Source organism: Bicyclus anynana, chromosome 2 (assembly GCF_947172395.1).
Source record: "Bicyclus anynana chromosome 2, ilBicAnyn1.1, whole genome shotgun sequence".
Lineage (NCBI taxonomy): Eukaryota > Metazoa > Arthropoda > Insecta > Lepidoptera > Nymphalidae > Bicyclus > Bicyclus anynana.
The window spans coordinates 7,490,392-7,513,653 of record NC_069084.1 but is presented as its reverse complement, the minus strand read 5'-3'; the positions used below and the strand labels follow the sequence as shown (position 1 = coordinate 7,513,653).

Here is a 23,262-nt window from a genome sequence, read left to right as displayed (position 1 = left end):
CCTCCGAATCGAAGGCAGAGGTATCCACTGGGCTATCACGGCTCTCATCCAACTATTAGTAGGAGCTAAATGAGAAACTTATAGCGTTTATAAAATGAAGAAGATCAGGCTATTACAGAGACTCTCGTGCGAATACATTATTCGCAGCGCATGCATGTACACGCTACGAAAACAACTGAGTGACTGATAAATATAGGTTGAGGTGCATCCAGGCATATTATAAATAAGCATATTATAATACTAGCGGACGCCCGCGAGTTCGTCCGCGTGGAATTCAGTTTTTCACAAATCTCGCGGGAACCATGGATTTTTCCGGGATAAAAAGTAGCATATATGGTAATCCAGAGTAAAATCTATTTCCATTCCAAATTTCAGCCAAGTCGGTTCAATAGTTGCAACGGTAAAGAGCAACAAACATCCATATAAACTTTCGCGTTTATAATATTAGTAGGATTAGTAGGACTTGCAGACACCCCGTGGTTTCAACCGCGTAGCTCCCGTTCCTGTTAGAATACGGGGATAAAATAAAGCCTATGACACTCACACGTGGCTCTATTTAGTGGTAAAAGAATTTTCAAATTCGGTTCAGTAGATCCAGAGATTAATTACCACCTACAATACCACAAACTTTGCCTCTTTAAAATAATAGTGTGTCATGTTTATTTATAGAACGTAATAGCCCAGTGGATATAACCTTTGCCTTTGATTCGGTGGGCGTAGGTTTGCAATTAAATATCACGTGTCTCAAACGATGAAGGAAAAACATCGTAAGGAAACCTGCATACCTGAGAATTTTCTTAATTCTCTACGTGTGTGAAGTCTGCCAATTCGCATTGGGCCAGCGTGGTGGATAAAGATCTAACCCCTCTCATTCTGAAAGGAGACTCGTGCACAACAGTGAGCCGAATATGGGTGAAACCGCGCGGCGTCAGCTAGTATACTTATATAACTTATAAAATAAGGGTAAGTAAACAGATTCGAAGTGCGGGAGCGCTGTTGTTTGTCGTAGCGAGTTTTTTTATACCATGTTAAAAATACATTCGCCAGGAGATGGAGAGGAGGCCTATCTACTGTACGCCTGCAACTTGGTCTACAAGGTTTGTGTCTTTTAAGGTACGACTTACGACGAAATGAAGTGTACAAATTATGATGCGTTTGTTTAGGTAGATATAGCAATGTAACCGCATGAAAATCCATTAATTAGTTTAAAAAGAATATCATGGATAAACAGACAGAAAGGAAGACTGTAATTTTAAAATAACTGTTATTTATCAAGTGCTGATAGTTATTTGCGCAATACCAACATACAAGCAAACCTTTTTAAATTTTTATTTTTGTGTGTCTGTCAGGAAATCTTTGGAACGACTAAACCGATTTGAATAGGACTTTCACTAGAAATTAGATGAGGCTATTCAGCTACATATGGGCTATTTTTTACAACGGTAAACTCTCCCGTGATTTGTGAAAAACTGAATTTCACTTGGACGAAGTCCCGGGCGTTAGAATATACTCGTAATATACTGAATCTAGCTACTATATTATAACTTATGCTACTCTGGTATTTGGAGATTTACCAGTATGCTTCAACTGCTGCCAGTTCAGTCTACAGTCAGACGCATAAAAGAACTTTGTTCTAATAGACTAAGAGCTAGTGAACCCCAGACCTTCGATATTTAAAAAAAAATTAAAAGTTTGTCAGTTTATGCTCCTACCAAAGTAAGTACGGAAGCCAATTATGGAGTTTGGACTGTCGTGGCTTTGGGAGGTAGCAGGTTTTAAGGATCCAGATCCTCAACCGTCTAAGTATAAAGTGAAATTTTTTCATGATTTCCTCGGCATAATATGAAGAATTATATTCCCAGCTGACAGTCACTTAGCTTCGCGGCAACCCTTCGAAAAACACTATTTAATTTGAAAATTCGAGGGTCTCTAGCAAAGGGTTGCCATGAAACCAAGTGTCTGGCAAATGGGGATATCAATTCTCATATTATGCCGATAAATATATAAAAAATATATACTTTATACTTAGACGGGTCTGTATCCTTAAAACCTCCTACCTCCCAAAGCCACCACGGTCCAAACTCCATATTTGGCTACCGTATTTACTTATAAGATAAGATAAATATACTTTATTTGCACACCACAAAGACAAAAACAAGTGAAATAAAAAACAAATTAGGAAGAGATCAGCATACAAAAGGCGGCCTTATCGCTAAGTAGCGATTTCTTCCAGGCAACCTTCGGTTTAGGAAAACTTAAGGACATCAGCAGGTGGCGTAAAACAAAAATAACCATAGTATTAGTAATACACATACATACAAATAATTTACATCCTAATACATAAACAATATTACACAAATACCTACAATAATGAATAAAATACATATCAAAATATACTAATAAATACCTTATACTGAAAAGAAATAATATATACAAATCGTCTTTACTGCACCAGATAATGAGTCTTTACGGCATTTTTAAAAATGTCCAGTGTCTTTGATTGCCGTATGTTTAAAGGGAGAGCATTCCATAACTTAACGGCTTGCACAACGAAAGAATGTTTATAAAATTTCGTCTTATGCACGGGTAAACATAGAGTTAGTAATCGACACTGTCTCAGTTCAGACTGCACTCCCTGAAACGTAAATTTCTCCTTCAGATACACAGGAGATTTTGGATTAAACAACACACAGTACAAAAGTGAAAGTACATGCAGATCCCGGCGACGACGAATAGGGAGCCACTTGAGCTTCTGACGGAATTCAGAAATATGGTCATATTTGCGTAGGCTAAATATGAACCGAATAGCAAGATTTTGAAGTCGCTCAAGTTTATTGAGTTGGTCCTCAGTTATATTTAGATAGCTCGCGTCCGCATAATCTAAAACCGAAAGAAGATATAGTAGGAGCATGAGCTGCAAACTTTCAGCTTTTATAAAATGACAATGGTCTGGTGTTCACGGGCTCTCCGTCTATAAAAACAGCTTATAATTTTAAACTCGAAAACAGACTCAAAGTTTGATAAGCAAATTCTCTGCACAATAAATGTATACCGTTCCGTTATACGTGATAGTATAAATTATTCCACTTTTGGACGAAGTCCAAGCTTCATTTGCAAAATTACGGTTTAGGCACATAACAAAGCATCACATACATCAGAACATTTGAAATGGAAGTCATTACTGGCATACATTCATGCAACACGATAATCATATTAATGAATTCAAGCTACAGCCCTACTAAATATGGACTGTTTACTATCACAGTAATTAAAAATGAGGGTTTAAATTGCTAATTATTTCACACCTAATCATAAATAGCTTGTTCTTAAATTAATGAAAATTGATTCAATTAAGAAGCTTAGAACAATTAGATATAGTTAATATTTTTAGAACAATATTTTATAAACAAACAATTCACAATTTTTCTACTTTCATTTCTAATTTGTTAGTAGATAAACAGTACACAAAAGCTGTAGAAAGGGCTATAGTTTTTTTGTTCCTGAGACTGCCTCATCGGTAGCGGTTACTGCTTTGACCCTGGGTAGGGTTTGGGTTTTTAAGACTTAAAAATGTTAAGAAATACAATAGTAACATATCTCGAAATACTAGGATTTTGATTCAAAACTAAACATTGCGCTTTCTCAAAACGTTAATGTTTTTTTTTAATACACTGTTAAGATAACTCACTGTATCGAAAAAAACATGATTTTTTGAATTTGAGCGGAGCTGTAAGACACAGCATCTAAAAATCCACAAGAATTGCTAATCTGGAATTATTTATGCAGTTATTCATTTTTCATTATTTACAAAGTTAATATCCTTCATGTTTTAACATAATTTTGAATGTTCTTACCTAGACTTTCTTACATTTTGCGTTGATTCTAAACTTTGAAACTGTGTACCTGAAACAATGAATTATGGTTAATTAATTTTTTTTTCATAAATTAATACTACTACTTTATTGACATTCATTACAAACATTTTTCAAAACAATGATGAACCCAGCCGATGACCCTTCCGATGGTAAACGGAGAACCATCTATACTGCCCAATGCACAATGCACATACTAATATTATAAATGCGAAAGTAAGTCAGTCTGTCTGCCTTAGCTATTCACGGCTACACCGCTAAACCAATTTGGATGAAATTTGGTGTAGAGTAAAAAAATAATTAATTCTTAATATTCTTAAATATCCTCGGTAAATTATTTCAAATAATATTTGATACATAAAAATAACCAATTCGCCATATTAAACTCTGAACTTAGGAACCTTTTTTCTTTGAGAAATGCATTCATACATTACTTCCGGGTAGAAAGGATATGTATTCACAAAAAAAAACCACGATAACCAACAGATTCGACTACTTGGTGACACATCACATCAACACCAAATCTTAATCACGAGGCGCCATCTAAATGTAACTCATTACAACCCTTTTACACCTAATACATAAATGGTTTTCCTTACTTCTCAAGGCTCAAATTCACTCAACAGCTTTTGTAGTTACGCTGCGTGATCGAATCAGATATGAGGAGATCCGCAGAAGAACCAAACGAGTTGCAGGGAGCCGTTGGATGCTGACAGCTCGAGTCCGTCGTGTTAGAAGTACATACTTCGTATGCATACTAGCCTATTTCCAGCGGTGGACATCGACAATGATGATAATAGAAGATTGACATACATTGTACCTACTACCTACGGTACATGGACTCGGTGATCACTGTTATTCATACGGCTCACAGAACTGACAGAAGATTATAGAAAAATTTTTCAAATAGTTGCTCCCCGCTTAGCGAAAAACTTCTGTGAGCCATTTTTATAAAAAGGAAATGCAGTCCATTATAGGTACGAGTATATATGTTTCTGTAATAGACGATAACTTCTACTCACCATAGTTCGTTTTCTTTTTTAAAGTAAGCCCTTGACTAAGTACAATCTCACCTGATGGTAATGGATGATGCAATTGAAGATAGCAGCGGGCTTACTTTGTTAAGAGTTGGATGAAAATCCACACGCCTATCGATTTCAACACGGCATCGTACCGGAATGCCACCAGTCCAAAACACACCGTTGATATCAGCTTTATTTTCAATAAAATTATTACAAACTTTTATTGGAGAACAATTCTCAATAATTTTGCTTTGAAATTTCCGCAGAATTTCAGTTACGTTGCTCTCCCAATGTTCAATTCTAGGACGCATAGCCCTAACACGAAACTTTACTTTAAACTCGTGCAGCTGCGGTCAAAATTTTCCGTCTACCCTCCCGTAATCCGTATTGAATGTAAATACAATCGAAATTCAACTTTATCGCCTGCTTAATATAGCAAAGTTTTGATTGTGCAGTAACTTTCGTCTCGTTTTAGTTTTAAATGCTTTACTTTTTACTCTCAGTATTAATGAAACGAAGTTTTCAACTAATATCGAGTGTCTTTCGGTTTCATTAATCGGAAAGGAAAATCTTGTACTTAGCTTTCCCATTGTTCGATACTCTGTTTTATACGTTAGCATAGTATTTTGAGTAGGTATAAAAAGGTAGTTACTTAAAGTCATAGTTACCAAAATAAAAATAAAGTTTAAAAACTATAACCCGACTACGTAAAAAGAGGTCTAAAAAGTACGAAACAAGAAAATATTTCAGATTTAAATAGAGAAATGCATAGGAACAAAAATGGTCATGGTAGAGCCGTGGTCGCCCATATAAAAGTGTTTGCAATTGCCCTTAAAAGATCGGACCTTGGGTGGCTGGCGTACTATGAGTACATCGCACATCTGTGGTGAAACAACACCTAGAAAGATCGGACCATGGGTGGTTTGCGTACTATAAGTACATCACACATCTTCGGTGGAACGACCCCTAAAAATATCGGACCGTGGGTGGTTTGCGTACTATAAGTACATCGCACATCTGCGGTGGAACGACCCCTAAAAAGATCGGACCGTGGGTGGCTAGCGTACTATGAGTACATCGCACATCTTCGGTGGAACGACACCTTAAAAGATTAGACCGTGGGTGGTTAGCGTAGTATGAGTATATCGCACATCTTCGGTGGAACTACACCTTAAAAGATCGGACCGTGGGTGGCTAGCGTACTATGAGTACATCGCACATCTCCGGTGGAACGACCCGTAAAAAGATCGGACCGTGGATGGCTAGCGTACTATGAGTACATCGCACAGCTGCAGTGAAACAACACCTAGAAAGATCGGACCGTGGGTGGTTTGCGTACTATGAGTACATCGCACATCTCTGGTGGAACGACCCCTAAAAAGATCGGACCGTGGGTGGCTAGCGTACTATGAGTACATCACACATCTTCGGTGGAACGACACCTTAAAAGATCAGACCGTGGGTGGTTAGCGTAGTATGAGTATATCGCACATCTTCGGTGGAACTACACCTTAAAAGATCGGACCGTGGGTGGCTAGCGTACTATGAGTACATCGCACAGCTGCAGTGAAACAACACCTAGATAGATCGGACCGTGGGTGGTTTGCGTACTATGAGTACATCGCACATCTCTGGTGGAACGGCACCTTAAAAGATTGGACCGTGGGTGGCTAGCGTACTATGAGTAGGTAAATCTCATATCTTCGGTGGAACGACACCTTAAAAAATAGGACCGTGGGTGGTTAGTGTACTATGAGTACATCGCACATCTTCGGTGAAACGGCACCTTAAAAGATCGGATCGTGGGTGGCTAGGGTACTATGAGTACATCGCACATCTTTGGTGGAACGACACCCAAAAAGATCGGACCGTGGGTGGTTAGCGTACTATGAGTACATCGCACATTTTCGGTGCAACGTTACCTTAAAAGATCGGACCGTGGGTGGCTAGCGTACTATGAGTAAATCGCACATCATCGGTGGAAGGACACCTTAAATCTGTAGTAGTCGGTCCTACTGTACTCCAAACTTGTGCAGCCGCGTTCAAAGTTTTGCGTTTTCTCTCGTAATCTATACTGAAGTTTAATTGCATTAAACTGAAATCAACTTTGCCGCATGTTATATAAAGTTGAATATAGTTGAAATATTATTACGAGGGTTTACATTTAAAATCTTCTTGTTACACCAATGTTCAACGTTTAAATAATATTCATTAGTTTATTTAAATTACTTTTTGTGTGCTTAGAATACATTATTATTAATACGGGTGGTTCATTAATTGAACTGCAACATTAATTACCTACTATTAATAACCTACGGGTTTTGAAAATTGTAGATTCAATGTCTGAGTATTGGAGTGAAATTATTTAGAGAATTGAGGTCAGCTTGGATATTCTTCCGTCCAATAAATCACAATCTTCGATTTATCGGATGATATAACAGAAAGAATCAGGCTATTTCCGTCACACGTAAATATTTTTAATGTTTCTGACAGGTAAATATTTTTAATATTTGACGGCCTCCGTGGCGCAGTGGTATGTGCGGTGGATTTAAAAAACGGAGTTACTGGGTTCGATCCCCGGCTGGGCCGATTGAGATTTTCTTAATTGGTCCAGGTCTGGCTGGTGGGAGGCTTCGTTCGGTGGCTAGTTACCACCCTACCGACAAAGACGTGTACCGCCAAGCGATTTAGCGTTCCGGTACGATGTCGTGTAGAAACCGAAAAGGGGTGTGGATTTTCATCCTCCTTCTAACAGGTTAGCCCGCTTCCATCTTAGACTGCATCATCACTTACCATCAGGTGAGATTGTAGTCAAGGGTTAACTTGTAAAGAATAATAAAAAAAAAACATTCTGTTTTTTTCCATTTCTAACCAAAACATATCTCACGGAGAAATATATACTTTAGCCGACTACCTTGTTCAAAACGCATCTAGGGTGCCTCTTTTAGCGAAGGTTGGTAGGAAGGAAAAATGCTTAAAAAATATTAAAACAAAGAAAACATAAATAGAAAGAAAAATTGAAAAACTCATAATTGCGAACAACTGCAACGTAATAAATTCCAAAATACCTCGCGCTTTAACTTGGAACGCTTACTTCGGAACAAAACAGAACCTGGTATTTTAACCGCAGAAAACTTTTTTCCTATTATTCGTTCAGTTAATTGCTTCCATTCTATTTTATTATAAACTTTAAGTAATTTTAAACACTTTTCAATAGGAGTACTTTACAATAAATCATAGTAATGGTTTGCATGTGGTGGCTATACCTCCAACATTTTTTAAACTTTGTTTGTAAAATATATATGGTATAGCCACTGGAGTAAGAGCCGTGATAGCCCAGTGGATATGACATCTGCCTCCGATTCCGGAGGGTGTGGGTTCGAATCCGGTCCGGAGGGCATGCACCTCAGTTGTGTACAGTTTAAGATACTAAATATCACTTGTCTCAAACGGTGAAGGAAAAACATACCTGCATATCAGAGAATCTTAATCTGCATTGGGCCAGCGTGGTGGACTATTGGCCTAACCCCTCTCATTCAGAGAGGAGACTCGAGCTCGAGCTCGGCAGTAAGCCGAATATGGGTTGATAATGATGATGATAGCCACTGGACGTGGACTGGCCCCCTTAAAGTACATCAGCTCTTCAAACTATGTACCCCGTCCAAAGCCACTTCAGCTTCGCGATTTGCTGAACTATGTCGGTGACTCCTTCTGCGGATTTTCTCGTTTCTGATTCGATCACGCAGAGTAACTCTATGGACCCCAACGCCCATCGGTTCTTAAGACTATGTGCCCTGCTTATTGCCACTTCAGCTAGTCACAATGATGAAATAGACCTATACAAAATTTCCATACTAGGTAAAAGCGGAAGACACTTTACAGTAATCTCCATTCGATTTAACTTTATCCTCATAGTAAAACGCGGATTGGTAGTAAAACTGAAAAAATTTGGAAATCTTTCCATCATTCGAAATTGCACTTAATCAGCTTAGGCTTAAAGACAAAAATAGCTTGCATGGATCGTCGATAAAGCTTAATATAGCTAGGCTAGAAAGTTTTGCTGTAGCAGCACAAGTTTAGAGTGCCTTACCCGGTAATACTAGAGCGGGCTTTATGAAACCGAACGAAATAGAAATAATTCTCTTAAATATGAAATGCAAGTGATTACCCAGTACAACCTCACAAAACGTACAAACACACAAAATTTATCAAGATAAGTTATTACTATAGATTTGTTCTGTTATCTATATTATCTAGGTATACAATATTTCATCATCTCCTTTCCCTTGTCAAACATAACAATACAATATTATAAAGAGGTAGGTAAAGCTTGTGGCACTGTAGGAGGTTATCCCTGAATTCACTGAACCGAATTTGAAAATTCTTATACCACTAGAAAGCCACGTTATGTGTGAGTGTCTATTCCTTGTCATCATCATCATCATCATATCAGCTGATGGAGGTCCACTGCAGGACATAGACCTTTTGTAGGGACTTCCAATTATCACGGTCTTGAGCCGCCTGCATCTAGTAAATCTTTGCGACTCACTTGATGTCGTCAATCCACCTGGTGGGAGGTCGACCGACACTGCGCTTTCTAGAGCGGGGTCGCCAGCACCTTGGGACCCCAATGTCCAACGGCTCTTCGAACTATGTGACACACACGGGTGAAACTGCAGGACGTCGGCTTGTTTAGCATAACAGAAGAAATAAAGACTTGTTTTTACTTCACATCACACTAACGACATTAATATTATAAAAGCGAAAGTTTGTATGTCCACCCAGACGTGGGTTTTTTAACTCACGATCTCGGAGGCGCCCGGACTAATACACTCAGGTCAAAACACCCTTTTCGAACGGCCCTCTAAGCCGAGGTCCGAGTCTTAGAGGAGACGCCCTTAGAAAGTCGCTCCGCCCATCTACTCTGCTTCGGGCCCCATCAGACGATGCTTCTGTGCTCGCCCAAACCCCCTAGTGACGCCGCCGAGGTCTCATATGGAGCCTACGGAACTTAGACAATCAGAAAATAAAAAAAGTTTGTATGTAAGTGTGTATGTTTGTAACTCAGAAAACCTCAACGTTTGGTGTCTGCGCGAGGCCTTAGGTTCACACAAATGTAGATATTAACTCCGTATGTAGATATGAAACTTTGTCTGCACCTAGTTTAGAGTACAGAGTTTCAGTACTGTACTGAGTAAGCTTTGTTAGGCCTCTACAAAACATCCGGGAACAAAGTATTGTTCGGCAACGTTTTGAATGTGGAAACTTTATAAAACCTTTAGAAATGCGTTACCGTTTTGAAACTACCATTATTTGAGTACAATTGCGTACAAAGAAAATTTTAATTTGAACTGAAATTGAAATTTAAATTTAAATAAGAGATCCTGGATTTGACTTCCAGCTCAGGTTAATTAATGTATTTGTAATTCATCCAGTTCTGACCAATTTTGTGGCAGGCTCCAGCAACGTTCTTTAGTAATGCCTACACTGTCGTTGACTGTACCCTCAAATAAAAGTGTTATTTATCAAAAAAATCACTACATAAAAAAACATGACGTAATAGGCTAGTTGACACTTTTATTTAAAATGGTCTTAAATTGTTCATTATCGTTCTACTAGTTCGAAAAAAAATTACTTTTTTCCTCCTTATGTAGGAAATAACATTGTATATATTAAATTTGATATAAGTAGTTGACTTATACCCTATTTCTGCATTAAAATACGAAGTTTTCATAACGATGTAAAGTATGAAAAATCATATTAAAACTTTAAAATCCCATTAAAAACGGTAAATATCGAAAGGATCGACATACCTGCCGGTAATTAAAGGCTATTTATAAATTCAATGCTAATTAGTTTCAACACTCCGAACTTTGGTTAAAAACTTCATAGTAAGCGTCAAACACAGATCCTTCAAATAAAAAAAATATGCAAAGTTTTCTCGCAATTAAAATTCCACTTTACACTGCACAAAATAAAGTTGAAATTAGCTTTTTATTTAGTAATATAGATTACTGAGGATATACCGCGAAAGTTTTCCTGCAACTGCACAAGTTTTGAGTGCAGTACCGAGTTAGGTTCGTGCCTCTACAGAAGTAAACCGTGCGTAAGTGCATTGCGGAATCGTTTGAAAAAGTTTTTGAATTTTGAAATTCATAATTGTATATCAGTACTTGCCTACCTACTAGTATGAATATATTTGACTATCTCATTTGTTCAGTTATTACTTTACCACCGCCGCCCTGCGGTTTCACCCTCGTAGTTCCCGTTTTCATGAGAATACAGGACTAAAGTATGTCTATGACATTCACAGATAAAGTAGCTTTTAAGTGGTAAAAGAATTTTCAAAATCGGTTCAGTAGATCCAGAGATTACTCCCTACAACATCACATACTTTACTTCTTTATAATATTTGTATAGATATAGATAGTCAAATATGACGTCTTAAAATTGCTTGTATGAAGAAAGCCTACTTATAACAAGGTGAAAATTAAAAATTTGAATACTTAAGGTCATGAAATTAACTAAAGTAACAACTTTTATGGCAGAAATTGTTTCAATCACAAGAGAAAAGTTTAAATGGTGTTGCATTATGTGAGCTGAATCAAAGAAAATTACTTACATGTATATTTTTACACCAATTTAAAAACTTCCTTATATCGTTTTGAAAAAAATTACTAACATGTCTATTTTTATATAAATTTAAAAACTTCCACAATTTTGAAAAAAGAGCTAATACTTTTACACTGTTACTCTACATCGATCCAGCGATCGATATTAACCAAACACATCTAAGAACACTACCGCAAGAAAACTCAATCTTAAATGAAAAAAACGCATCGAAATCAATCCATTCGTTTGAGAGTTAGGATGCCACAAAGACAGACAGACGTTGAACTTATAACACCCCTCTTTTTGTGTAGGTGGTTAAACATTTTGGTTTTGATTAGTAGCCTGTCAATATATATATATAACAGGTATAGTCTATGTAAGACAAAATATTAATTTGTACAAACGAAAAGGAGATTTAAGCCCACGTCTTACTAGACACGGATATAAGTTAGTTATTTCTGCATATCGTCTCCAAAGAGTAAAAAAAATCTTTTGTAGGTTTGGGTGTACTCTTCTATAATAAGGTCCCCAAGGCTGTGATGGATCTGCCAATAGCTTTAAGCAATGTGTTAAAAAACATTTGCTTCGTCGAGGTTACTACAACATTGAAGAGCTCCTCAAAGATTTATATATTTATTTTATTTTAAGATAAAAGCGCTTGGAGGCCATTGGATCAGCTTCCACCTTCACACAAAAAGTAGAATTATAAGAAATTGTAATATTATCATCAATTGTAAATTATAATACTGCATGATTTTTAAAAAAGAGCAACTGTTGAGTTTCTTGCCGGTTTTTTCTCAGCAGAACCTTCCGAACCGGTGGTAGAATCTTTACAAATAGTCAACTGACGTGTCAAAAGTACTTGTAAACTGAGCCTACTTGTAATAAATGATTTTTGATTTGATTTGATTTGATTTTGAGTTTGAATAAACAAGTAAAGTATAAATTTATTACCCTTTAACAGCAAGTAAACCTTGGCTTTTAATTAACTGGAAAAAACGATCGAATAAAAATCGAGATCCTGTACAGAATGTCGAAGCAAATTTCCGAACAATCTCCTCCGCAATTTCTCCACTTCGATAGGCAAAAGTTAAGTATACTGTCGGACTAAAAAAGGTACATTCTATTTAATACTTTTTTTTAAATTTAACTATTAATTCTTTTAAGTTTTTATTTAAAAAGTAATAAAACTTACTACTTTAATAATAGGTTATTATTCTGCACAATCTTTTTTTTAAATTGTAAAAAAAAGATTGTGCAGAATGTTGCACTGTTCAAAATACTTACCTTTCGATTAACGAAATTATACTTATCTACTCGTACTTTATACGTTTTACAATTTACTTGGTATCGCCAAAGTATACTTATTTAAAGTGCATATTATTTTTTATAGTATAGTATTATTTATCAAAATACTCGTACTTTTCAAAGACTTCTACTTCTTTTTCCTTATTGCTTTCCACATTTATTTTATCATGGTTTTATATGAAAAGGCTATGTTAAAAACAGGGCATTACACTGTAAGAACAGAATTTTCTGTATAGAATTTATTATGTAGATGAGATCACTTGATCCTTTCACCTGTCAAATTTTCATGTTTAACGTCAATTTACGGGCGTTTAGCATTTGCCCTTCGAAATAAAATTTATGCGTCCGCTGTTACTTATTCTGTACTCACAGATACAACTTCAATAAATACTCAGAGTTATATTAATAAGTTCAAGATAAAAAATACTAGTATATAGGAATATACACAATAAAAAAGGTTGGAAGTGATTTCCTATTATTAGACTGACTGAGTGTGGCTTAGCTTTATAATTTTACGATAGTAAATGTATAAGCGATTATTGTATTATGTATAACCGATCATTATTGCTTTACAAATAGTAATAATTATTTATTGATGATTTAAAGTTAACACTCGTAATCAATAAAATGAATTAAAACAGGTTCCAACAAGTATCGTTGAAGTCGTTTCGTTTCGTTTCGTTTCATTTAATTTCATTTTGTTTCATTTAATTTAATTTCATTTCTATCGCTTCCTTCCTCATACTCTTAAGTCAGAACCTAATCTGGACAGCTTAGGCTGTAGGCACACTACACAAATAAGACATCATACTAATATGTGTGTATAAATCATACACTAAGAAATATATAGGTACATACCACCATATAACAGTATAATAAAGAAGTTAAGTTTTGAACTAGATTAGGTACATTTTAAAATAATGTTTAAAATTGTTTTTAAAAATTATTTTTTTAAAGGTGTACAATTTTTTTGCACTCACTTGTAGTGATACCACAAAACGCCGGGAACTGGACCCAAAAGTTTCAGCGACGCAGTTGTTTCCGAGTTTTTTGAAAACACTTTTATCTTACAACTTTATTCTTTTCAAAGAGGACCGATACGAAAGTTGTTTTCCATGACAATGCTCTCTTTTTTAATATGAAATGAGACTTGGTAGAAAATTAAATTGCGCGAAACTTTTATCTTTCTGGTTACAATTAAGATTTCTTTTCAACCTAGAAAGGTCTAGAAAAATCTTTTTGTATAAGGTCAGCAACCATAGGATTTTTAACTCTTGCAATTTTGTATGTTTATGGGAAAAGTTATCATTCTGAATGAGAATCCTTTTTGAATCGAAAATTATAAATAAAAAAATCTGAAAGGAGACTCGAGCTCAGCAGTGAGACAAATATGGGTTGATAATGATGAAGCAAGAGGGGAATACGTGATAGCCCAGTGGATATGACTCCGGACCGGATTCCGGAATCCGGTCCGGGGCATGCATCTCCAACTTTTCAGTTGTGTGCATTTTAAGAAATTAAATATCACGTGTCTCAATCGGTGAAGAAAAACATCGTGAGGAAACCTGCATACCAGAGAATTATCTTAATTCTCTGCGTGTGTGAAGTCTCCCGAACAAGCCCGTTTCCGAGCAGGCTTTAGTACCATAGACCACATACATACGTTGCGGCAGGTTATACAGAAGACCGAAGAGTATAACAAGCCACTTTGCCTAGCGTTTGTGGACTATGAGAAAGCCTTCGATTCGGTGGAAACCTGGGCTGTGCTGAGGTCTTTGCAGAGATGCCGGATCGACTACAGGTACCTACATCTACAGCCACTATGTCAGTCCGTATACAGGATCAGACTACAAGACCAATCCAATCCAATCTCCCTGCTGCACTCCTCGCGAAGCTGAAGTGGCAGTGAACAGGCCACATAGTTCGAAGAGCCGATGGACGTTGGGGTCCCAAGGTGCTGGAATGGCAACCCCGCACCGGAAAGCGTAGTGTTGGTCGACCCCCCACTAGGTGGACTGAAGACATCAAGCGGGTTGCAGGGAGCCGCTGGATGCTGGCGGCTCGATACTGTTTAGTTTGGAAGTCCATGCAAGAGGCCTATGTCCAGCAGTGGACGTCCATTGGCTGACAATGATGATGTGAAGTCTGCCAATCCGCATTGGGCCAGCGTGGTGGACTATTGGCCTTACCCCGCGCATTCTAAGAGGAGACTCGAGCTCAGCAGTGAGCCGAATATGGGTTGATAACGACGAAGAAGTGAATACAGTAGGAGTAGAGCATAAACATCTTTTCAAGAAAGAGACACTGTTTTCTATGTCAATAGGTTCATTCATCGGTTACAAAAAGTTTTTTTTTCTCAATATCTTAGACATCTTCAGTTAAAAGATTGGAGTTTTTAGTGTATTGCGTCCGCTCGGTTAGTAACGGAACTTTACCACTTTGATCTTTTTAATCGTTTAGGTTAAAATCTTCTATCGGGGCAAAGTTAGTAACATCGATTGTACTCGTATACCCTTACTTCTACTTGAAAACTTTTTCTAAAGCTAGTTTTGATGTATAGCTATGTATTTGTCATGGAAGTATGCCAATAGTTCTTTTTTTTTTGTATGACTTCCGACGAAGTAGTGCGTTCTATTTACTGCTGTGGCGATCTGGTTTTATTTGTAATTTTAATGGAAACTAAAGAAATTTTATTCGGTCGCACATGAGGTAGAAAAAGAACCCAAATGTGCTGAATGCATTGCGTTTTTAACTGACAAAAAACGGAAGATCGTTATCAATTCGCGTAATTTTTTTAAATACATGAACATGCATAACTTTCCCATGCAGACTTCAACTTATTCAGTGGGTAGAAAATATTAAAATTACTATTTTTTGTTTTTTGGTTTCATAGGTACGGGTAGGTTTATGAGTTTGGGAGTCGATTGTATTTTTTATTTAATAAAAAGAATGGAACATTTTTTTACGTACATTTTTAAAACATATATAACACACATCACCTGACGGAGATAAAGTGCAATTTAATAAAAGCTTGTATTAATATGTGAGCAGCTTCACAAATCAATACTAAACGAATTGCGTAAACGGAATTGATCAAAGAATTGGGGAATAGAAATATAGATACGAATCACTCACCATAATCCCGCTTGTCAACCGGGATCTTATCACTAATCCCGGCCTCGGGGAAGGATGCGGGCTCCCTGGGAACAAGAAAGATTATCGATACTTGGATGTAATTTGTCTTTATCAGCGACGAAAATATAAACGATGTTTGTGACAAGATATACCGTGTCGAACGACATTGTATTTTACTAGTAAATGCCCCGCGGTTGCACCTGCGTAGTTTTTCGTGAATTCCCGTGGGAATCTATATCTATATTCTAAACTATATTAAAAAGCTGAAGAGTTTGTTTGATTGAACGCGCCAATCTCAGAACCTAATGGTCCGATTTGAAAAATTCTTTCAGTGTTGAATAGCACTTTTATCAAGGCTATATATTATTCCCGTATTCCTACGGGAACGGGAACCACGCGGGTGAAACCGCGCGGCGTCAGCTAGTATGGATATAAAACCTAGTCTATGATACTCATAAATATCATGGCTTTATATTGGTAAAAGAATTTTTAAAATCGCTTCAGTAAGTAAGTAACAACCCCTACAACCTCTTAAACTCACCAACTTTAGTTATAATGTTAGTAGATATAAATAAGTTATTTTCTCTAGAAGTGATCCTGAATCAGAGTGATAAAATGTAGCCTATAATGATATGCGTTAATCGAAAATTTAACTGATTCCTCAACCAAAAAAAGTAATGTATATGTTTTACAATTTTTACTACATATTGTTAAAAATAACCTTCTTAAGAAGGGAATGGTTGCAGGTTAGCTGGTCGCTGCATGATATGTTTACCTTTAGTACATAAATTTCAAGAAAAAACAAGTATTAGCAAAAGGCAAAAAAGAGCAATTTTCATTCGACTGTAAACAATACCTACTTTGGGTGAATCATTGATGTATCCATGCAGATAAATTTCTTAGAATTCGAACCCAGGACCTCCGTACAGTTGAACAAGTTAAATACTTGACTAACAAGGCAGTCATGTAACTTTCATCCACTTGATCCTGTACTCTTAACTAATGACAACAACATTAGATACTTAGAAACAATCTCTCAGAAAAAGACAATCAAGGCAAAAAGTGTCCCAGTAATGTCGGACAGTGAAATAAAAAAGCGCTTATCAGCTGTTACAGTGGATGCTCGTATTTTTATTGGCTTTAAAGTTTTATGTCACCGAGTAAACTGCGTAATGCTGGGGGCACACTCACCCATGTATTTTGTTTATTTTATTTCCTAGTATTTTGAGTAGTTTGCATTTTTGCATTCATTGATTATACCCACACGGCTACGCATGGTTCAGAAATCCAATTTGAAACTATACCTAGTTTGGGATATTAATCAGAAAGTATTTATCCAGAATTTATAGAACTAAACTGTTGGAAATTGCATAATAATGTTTTAAATAAGACTAAGCTTGTTATTTATATTACTATAATACATTACTTGAAATATTACACAACCAGTAGTGTCTTTTACAATCTTTAAATTCTATAAAGTAATAAAATATGTGAAGAAGAATAAATATTATATTAGTAATTTAAGGTCCTTCAAAGTAAAAGTTAACAAGAAATTATACTGCTTGCTTCATTGCATTGCATCAGGCTTTGTTGCAGTCAAGCAGTCAAAATATGTAGAATTTAACAAAGCTCATTATTTTTGACAAAATATAAAATCTTGTAAAAAAATTTTAGATATTCTGTATGTATAAAATTGCGATCACCCCTTAACTGGGTTAAATATTTTATGCTCTGAGTTTAAAAAAGTTTAAAATATATATTTTATTGTTTGTATGATATATAGTTTCTCTCAGTGTACCACCGGCCGTACAATTTTACGAGTTAACAGTGTCAAAGTAACAACACGGCTTGGAGGGATGTTTTATTGCGTTTCTGGATATTAAAGCTTTGGATGGAATTGAATAGACTCCGCCATTACCTTTTAATGTCTGCAAATAACTTTGCGATTGTACCAACTATTGGCACATAAATTACTGTTTGGTCTTATGGAACTGTTAAGGACGTAAACACACAAAACTGAGAGCTATTGCTTATTGGTCGTAATTTTTTTTCAAACCATTTATCATATCTAGCGTGGTTGAGAAATCAAAATATGTTTCAGTTTTGGAATCATTTCTTTATGGATATGGAGCTTAAACCTACCACGCTGTTAAATATGATTAGGATGATAATGCTAAACTCCTTAGCGACTACTACCAGATGTTAATGATAATAATCGGGAGTCTAATAGTGCACTTCGACGCTTGGGGTGTAGCAACTTCCCTAGTGAGAAATTTTACTTAAATAAATTATCTTAGAATGAAGAAAATTTTACAACCCGGCCTAGGACTAGTACCCAGGATTTCGTTATCCGTAACCACATAGGCTAACCAACAGACCAATAAGGCAGTTTTGCCTCATGCCTCATCGGACTATGAGAGTGAGGGAATGGAGAGTGCACCTATAATATCATGGGCAATCTCAACATGAGATTAACCTCCATTACCAAAAAAAAAAATTGGTCGGGAGTATATCCTATGTATGTTTGTCTGGATGTTTGTTACTCTTTAACAACGCTACTAATGAACCGATTTGGCTAAAATTTAGAATGTAAATAGATTTTACTCTGGATTAATACATAGGCTACTTTTCATCCCGGATTTGTGAAAAACTTAATTCCACTTACGTCCACTAGTTATTAGTGGGTAGATTTGGAGTAAACACGCTATATTAAGCTGGGTCCAGTGGACCCAGTGGTGTTAATTGGTACCTATGCATATCGAAGCACATAGTATATCACAATTAATATAGAGAGACAGACACTACGAGCGGAACTTGCTATATACCAAATCTACTTGCAATCCCCGATGGACGCAGAGCTAAGTGTAATTGTAAATAATGGAAACTACTTAATTGACGATATATGGGATGCTGTGAACTAGATAACTGGGTTACATGAGATAACACTATTCGATATCTCTTGAATGGATTATGTACCTAGGTATCTACTCGGATGTATATTCTCTAGGTGTCTCAAATGTTGCAAAAATCCTCATAATTATTACTATGGACAAAATATGCATGTGTGAAGTCTGCCAATCCACATTGGGCCAGCGTGGTGGACTATTCTATTGGCATAATCCTTCTCATTCTGAGAGGAGACTGTCGATCTGAAAGGGTAAACTCTATTCATGCTTTGGAGCTCACACATACTTTTTTTTGAACTTGTAGTAAAATATTCCCGATATTTTATATTCTACTCGTTTAATCATTATCAAACCATATTCGGCTCACTGCTGAGTTTGAGTCTCCTATCAGGATGAGAGGGGTTAGGCCGATAGTACACCACGCTGGCCCAATGCGAATTGGCAGACTTCACACACGCAGAGAATTAAGAAAATTATCTGGTACGCTGACGGTTTGACGATGTTTTTCCTTCACCGTTTGAGACGCTTGACATTTGATTTCTTAAAACTGACAAGACTGACAAGTTGGAGGTACATGCCCCAGACCGGATTCGAACCCACTTATCGGATTTGAATCTACCTATACTTAAATCTATTTAAATGAGCATTGGCCAAAGTGTTACTTTAGAATAGCTGGAATGATTTTAATGTTCTTTTTGTACGTATCAGTATCTACCTGCACAGTAGTGCTTCCATGGACAAGTTCTGCGTCGATGAGTACTACAACTAAAATTAATAAAAACAATACCGTATTAAAGTATACCTGTAATATTGTTTGAAGAGAAGATTGTGGTCTTCGTGTTTCTTCGACTCAATGAAGTTTATAGTTGTAGCAACAACTGCAAAGAAAGAAAACTTTAATTAGTTTTTTATTACTTTTGTTTGTTCTGTGTATCTTTTTCAATACTAAAGTGAACTATACTGAAACAATTGCGTTCGATTATGCCACAGCCAGTGGCGGATTTATCCTAAGGCCAGTAGGCCCGGGCCTAGGTCGCCCAGGCTTAGGCCCTAGCCAACTGGGCCGTTGTTATGTTAGGGGCCATTCGTGACAAAAAATGTGGCCAAATTTTAGCATTTACAATAATTTTGAATTTTATCTCTTTCTTTTTTCATAAAACTTGAAACAGTTTTGAATGTTTTATTCAATTTTTTTTTTTATTAATTTCAAGTTAGCCCTTGACTACAATCTCACGTGATGGTAAGTGATGATGCAGTCTAAGATGGAAGCGGACTAACTTGTTAGGAGGATGAAAATCCACACCCCTTTCGGTTTCTACACAACATCGCTTGGCGTTACGTCTTTGTCGGTAGGGTGGTAACTAGCCACGGCCGAAGCCTCCCAATGTACAATTATCCCCAAGACCTCGGAAAATATCACAAAAATATTGATTTTGATAGTAGGTCGAGAGGGATGGCTGGTAATTTGGGGCCTAGGAAGGCTGAGACTACAAATCCGCCACTGCGCCATCCGCGCTGCTGCGATGTTTGTCCAATCTCCCCACACATTACTTAACTTGCGAAAATAATCGCGACACCCCGTACTAGTCCTTTGACTCGCACTCTGACCGACAAAAGTAAAAGCGGTGGGCAGGACGAGCGGCATGAAATGCGGCAGGACTAGTCAAAGTCTAAATTCGTTTATTTCAATTAGGCTTAATTTACCAGCGATTGCGAAACGTCAGGTAATATTATTAAATAATGGTGACAAATTAGTCGAAAACTTGAAATTAAAATTACGAGGGTTTCCTAACGCGCCATGGTCCGAGTAACTTAATTAAACTACTAAACGACGTCTTTGCTTACTTCCTTCGCTACTTTCCACGCCACTCGTGCAGTGTGTGGCGGCCATTTCTAATGTTAAACTGGAGGTATTGTACAAAGGTATTGTCTAGTAAGGTTTAGTTATCTTACAGTCATTTAATACTAAACCAGAATTGAGTAAATTAATTTCTATTCTCAAGGAATTAAAGATAAAAGAAAGACTTTCGACGACTGTGCTTTTACGGGTTTTAAAGTACTTTGGTCACATTTCCAGAAATAAGGATTCAATTGAGCGGTTGGTATTGCAGGGCCCTCTGGACGGATTTAGTCAAGGCTGCTACACAATCATCCATGGTGGAGTGTACTCATAATGTAGCCTATCGTCAAAAATGGAGGAGCATTGCCACAGAAAACATATGTACATTGCACAGAAGGCGTCGCTCATCGCTACAACCACAACCACTCTGCTAAGAGTGAACGATTAAGAAGAAGATATACAAACTTAAGCTCGAGCCAGTAAGCATAAGTACCCTAGCTAGGAATCAAACTAAGGACCTCTCAGTTACAAATGAGGCATAACCTGAGAGTTTGTCGAATGAAAGAAAGATGAATAGAGATCTCGATTATACGAATAAGGAAATAGACAACTGGATCCACAATTACAATTTACCTTCAACGTTAATGTAATAAGGTAAGGGCAGTAATTTGTAATGCTAATACAATGCCGTATAGTGGTGCTTCGTCTGAGAAATGGCCTCTTATAGTCAAGTAATCATGTGAAATTTTGGAATCTTAATTCGGTTCCCGGTCTTCGATTAGGATGAAATTATGCACACGCGCTGAGTTCTGATGACAATACATGACTAGTTAAGAAACGCTTATAAAAATCCAATATGACGGCCTCCCCAAGATGGCGGACTGGCTGTTTCCACCCCCATGATATGGATATCAAATGAAAGGTTTTGCTGTCAGAAATACGAAAAAAGCGTGTTTTTAGTTTTTTAAACATTTTTTTTTAAATTATCATTGTTTTCAGTCATAAACATAGTACGAGATCCGGCATAAGAAATATATACACTCATCTGTTATTTATTTGGGATTAGAAATAAATGATGGAAAATATTCACATTGACACATTGCACATAGGTTGCCTAGTTAAATTGCGGCTGGATACTAGTATTAAATAGTTAATTCTTTTGTAATTTATTTAATCTCTTTCCCTCATTGGTTAATTTAAAAAATCATACACTAGTTAAAAGAATATACCCAAAAGAATTGAAAAAGCAAAGGTTGGCTGCTTTCACACTGCAACTGTGGGGTTGCCAAATATAAACAGTTTATTTATTTATATACCGACCCATATCGGTTATTTAGTCGTCTAACATGTCAAATGAAAGCTTATTTTATGCTTAATCTATCTGAGTTATATGGCCTTTGATTTAGTTCATGGTTTCCTAGATTTTGTATAAAAAAAAGGATTAGGCCGAAATTTCAGTAGGCAATCAATTTGCAATGTGTCACTATGAATATTATCTATAATTTATTTGTTATTATTAATAGATAACAGGTGAGGGTTTATATTTCTGATGCCGGATCTTAGACCATCACAAAATAAGTTTGACACGTTATTTTATTGTTGTAGATTTTCTTCCTATCGGCTTTGATTACATCTAAAACTTATCTTCTTTGATATTCTTCAGGAAAATTCGGTGTTTAGAAGCAACATTCCCCAGAGGGAGATGGTCCATGAATGTGTCATATGTTGCCTTTAATCAAGTATTTGCCGTCTTTTCTATCGTCGAATCGCCTGTGGTATTGTTAATTTAAAAAAAAATACAAAATTAGGAAATAATTTGTAATGATAAAACAATAGCTTAGTGATATACGTATTAAGTATGGGTCCGTTATAGGACTATGTTGATCTGAGAAATGGCCAACTGTTATCCTATTATAGTCAAGTAATCATGCGATCTATTGTTGTGGTTCCCGGCAGCTAAGCCTTACGTAACATACATAACGTTATGAGTTAATAGAACAGTGCTATCTGTAGTGCGATTATATTGGTCTCAACATAATTGTTATCATCACGAAGCCTGACAAGAAAATGAACATAATTTTGTTACTTTCATATTATTAACCTTTAAGTCTATTATGGACCCGGCACTAGAAAACGCAGTGTTGGTCGACCCCCCACCAGGTGGACTGACGACATCAAGCGAGTCGCAGGGATTCGCTGGATGCAGGTAGCTCAGTATCGTGATGTTTGGAAGTCCCAACAAAAGGCCTATGTCATGCAGTGGACGTCCATCGGCTGATATGAGGATGATGATGATGATGGACGTGGAGTCTCACAGGCTACTCGATGTTTTCGTTTTCTTAGCTTCACCTAATTCTCCCCACTTCCCGCGATTGAGCGGCTCAGTAGGTTTTATTTTAGTTGCAAAACTACCAACAAGGGAGGAGGTTGCATCTTCCAATGAATATTCCCCAAGTAAAAATCCATCAAGTAGACCTTTGTGCACTGATTGCCAGTAAATTAACGTTAATAAACTGTTGTCAAAATTTATATTTTATGATACCAGAAATAGTGTTTTTGAAATGTAA

General features: G+C 36.7%; 1 protein-coding gene across 1 annotated transcript in view; it reads right to left on the bottom strand.

Moving 5' to 3' along the window:
* Window positions 1–23,262, bottom strand: part of LOC112043786 (cell adhesion molecule Dscam2-like) — a 176,226-nt gene that overhangs the window by 40,361 nt on the left and 112,603 nt on the right. The window contains exons 3-5 of the mRNA XM_024079361.2: window positions 19,658–19,733; window positions 15,950–16,014; window positions 3,855–3,903 (exon numbers count right to left, since the gene is read on the bottom strand). Coding sequence (XP_023935129.2) covers window positions 3,855–3,903; window positions 15,950–16,014; window positions 19,658–19,733 — 190 coding nt within the window. The remainder of the gene's footprint in view (window positions 1–3,854; window positions 3,904–15,949; window positions 16,015–19,657; window positions 19,734–23,262) is intronic.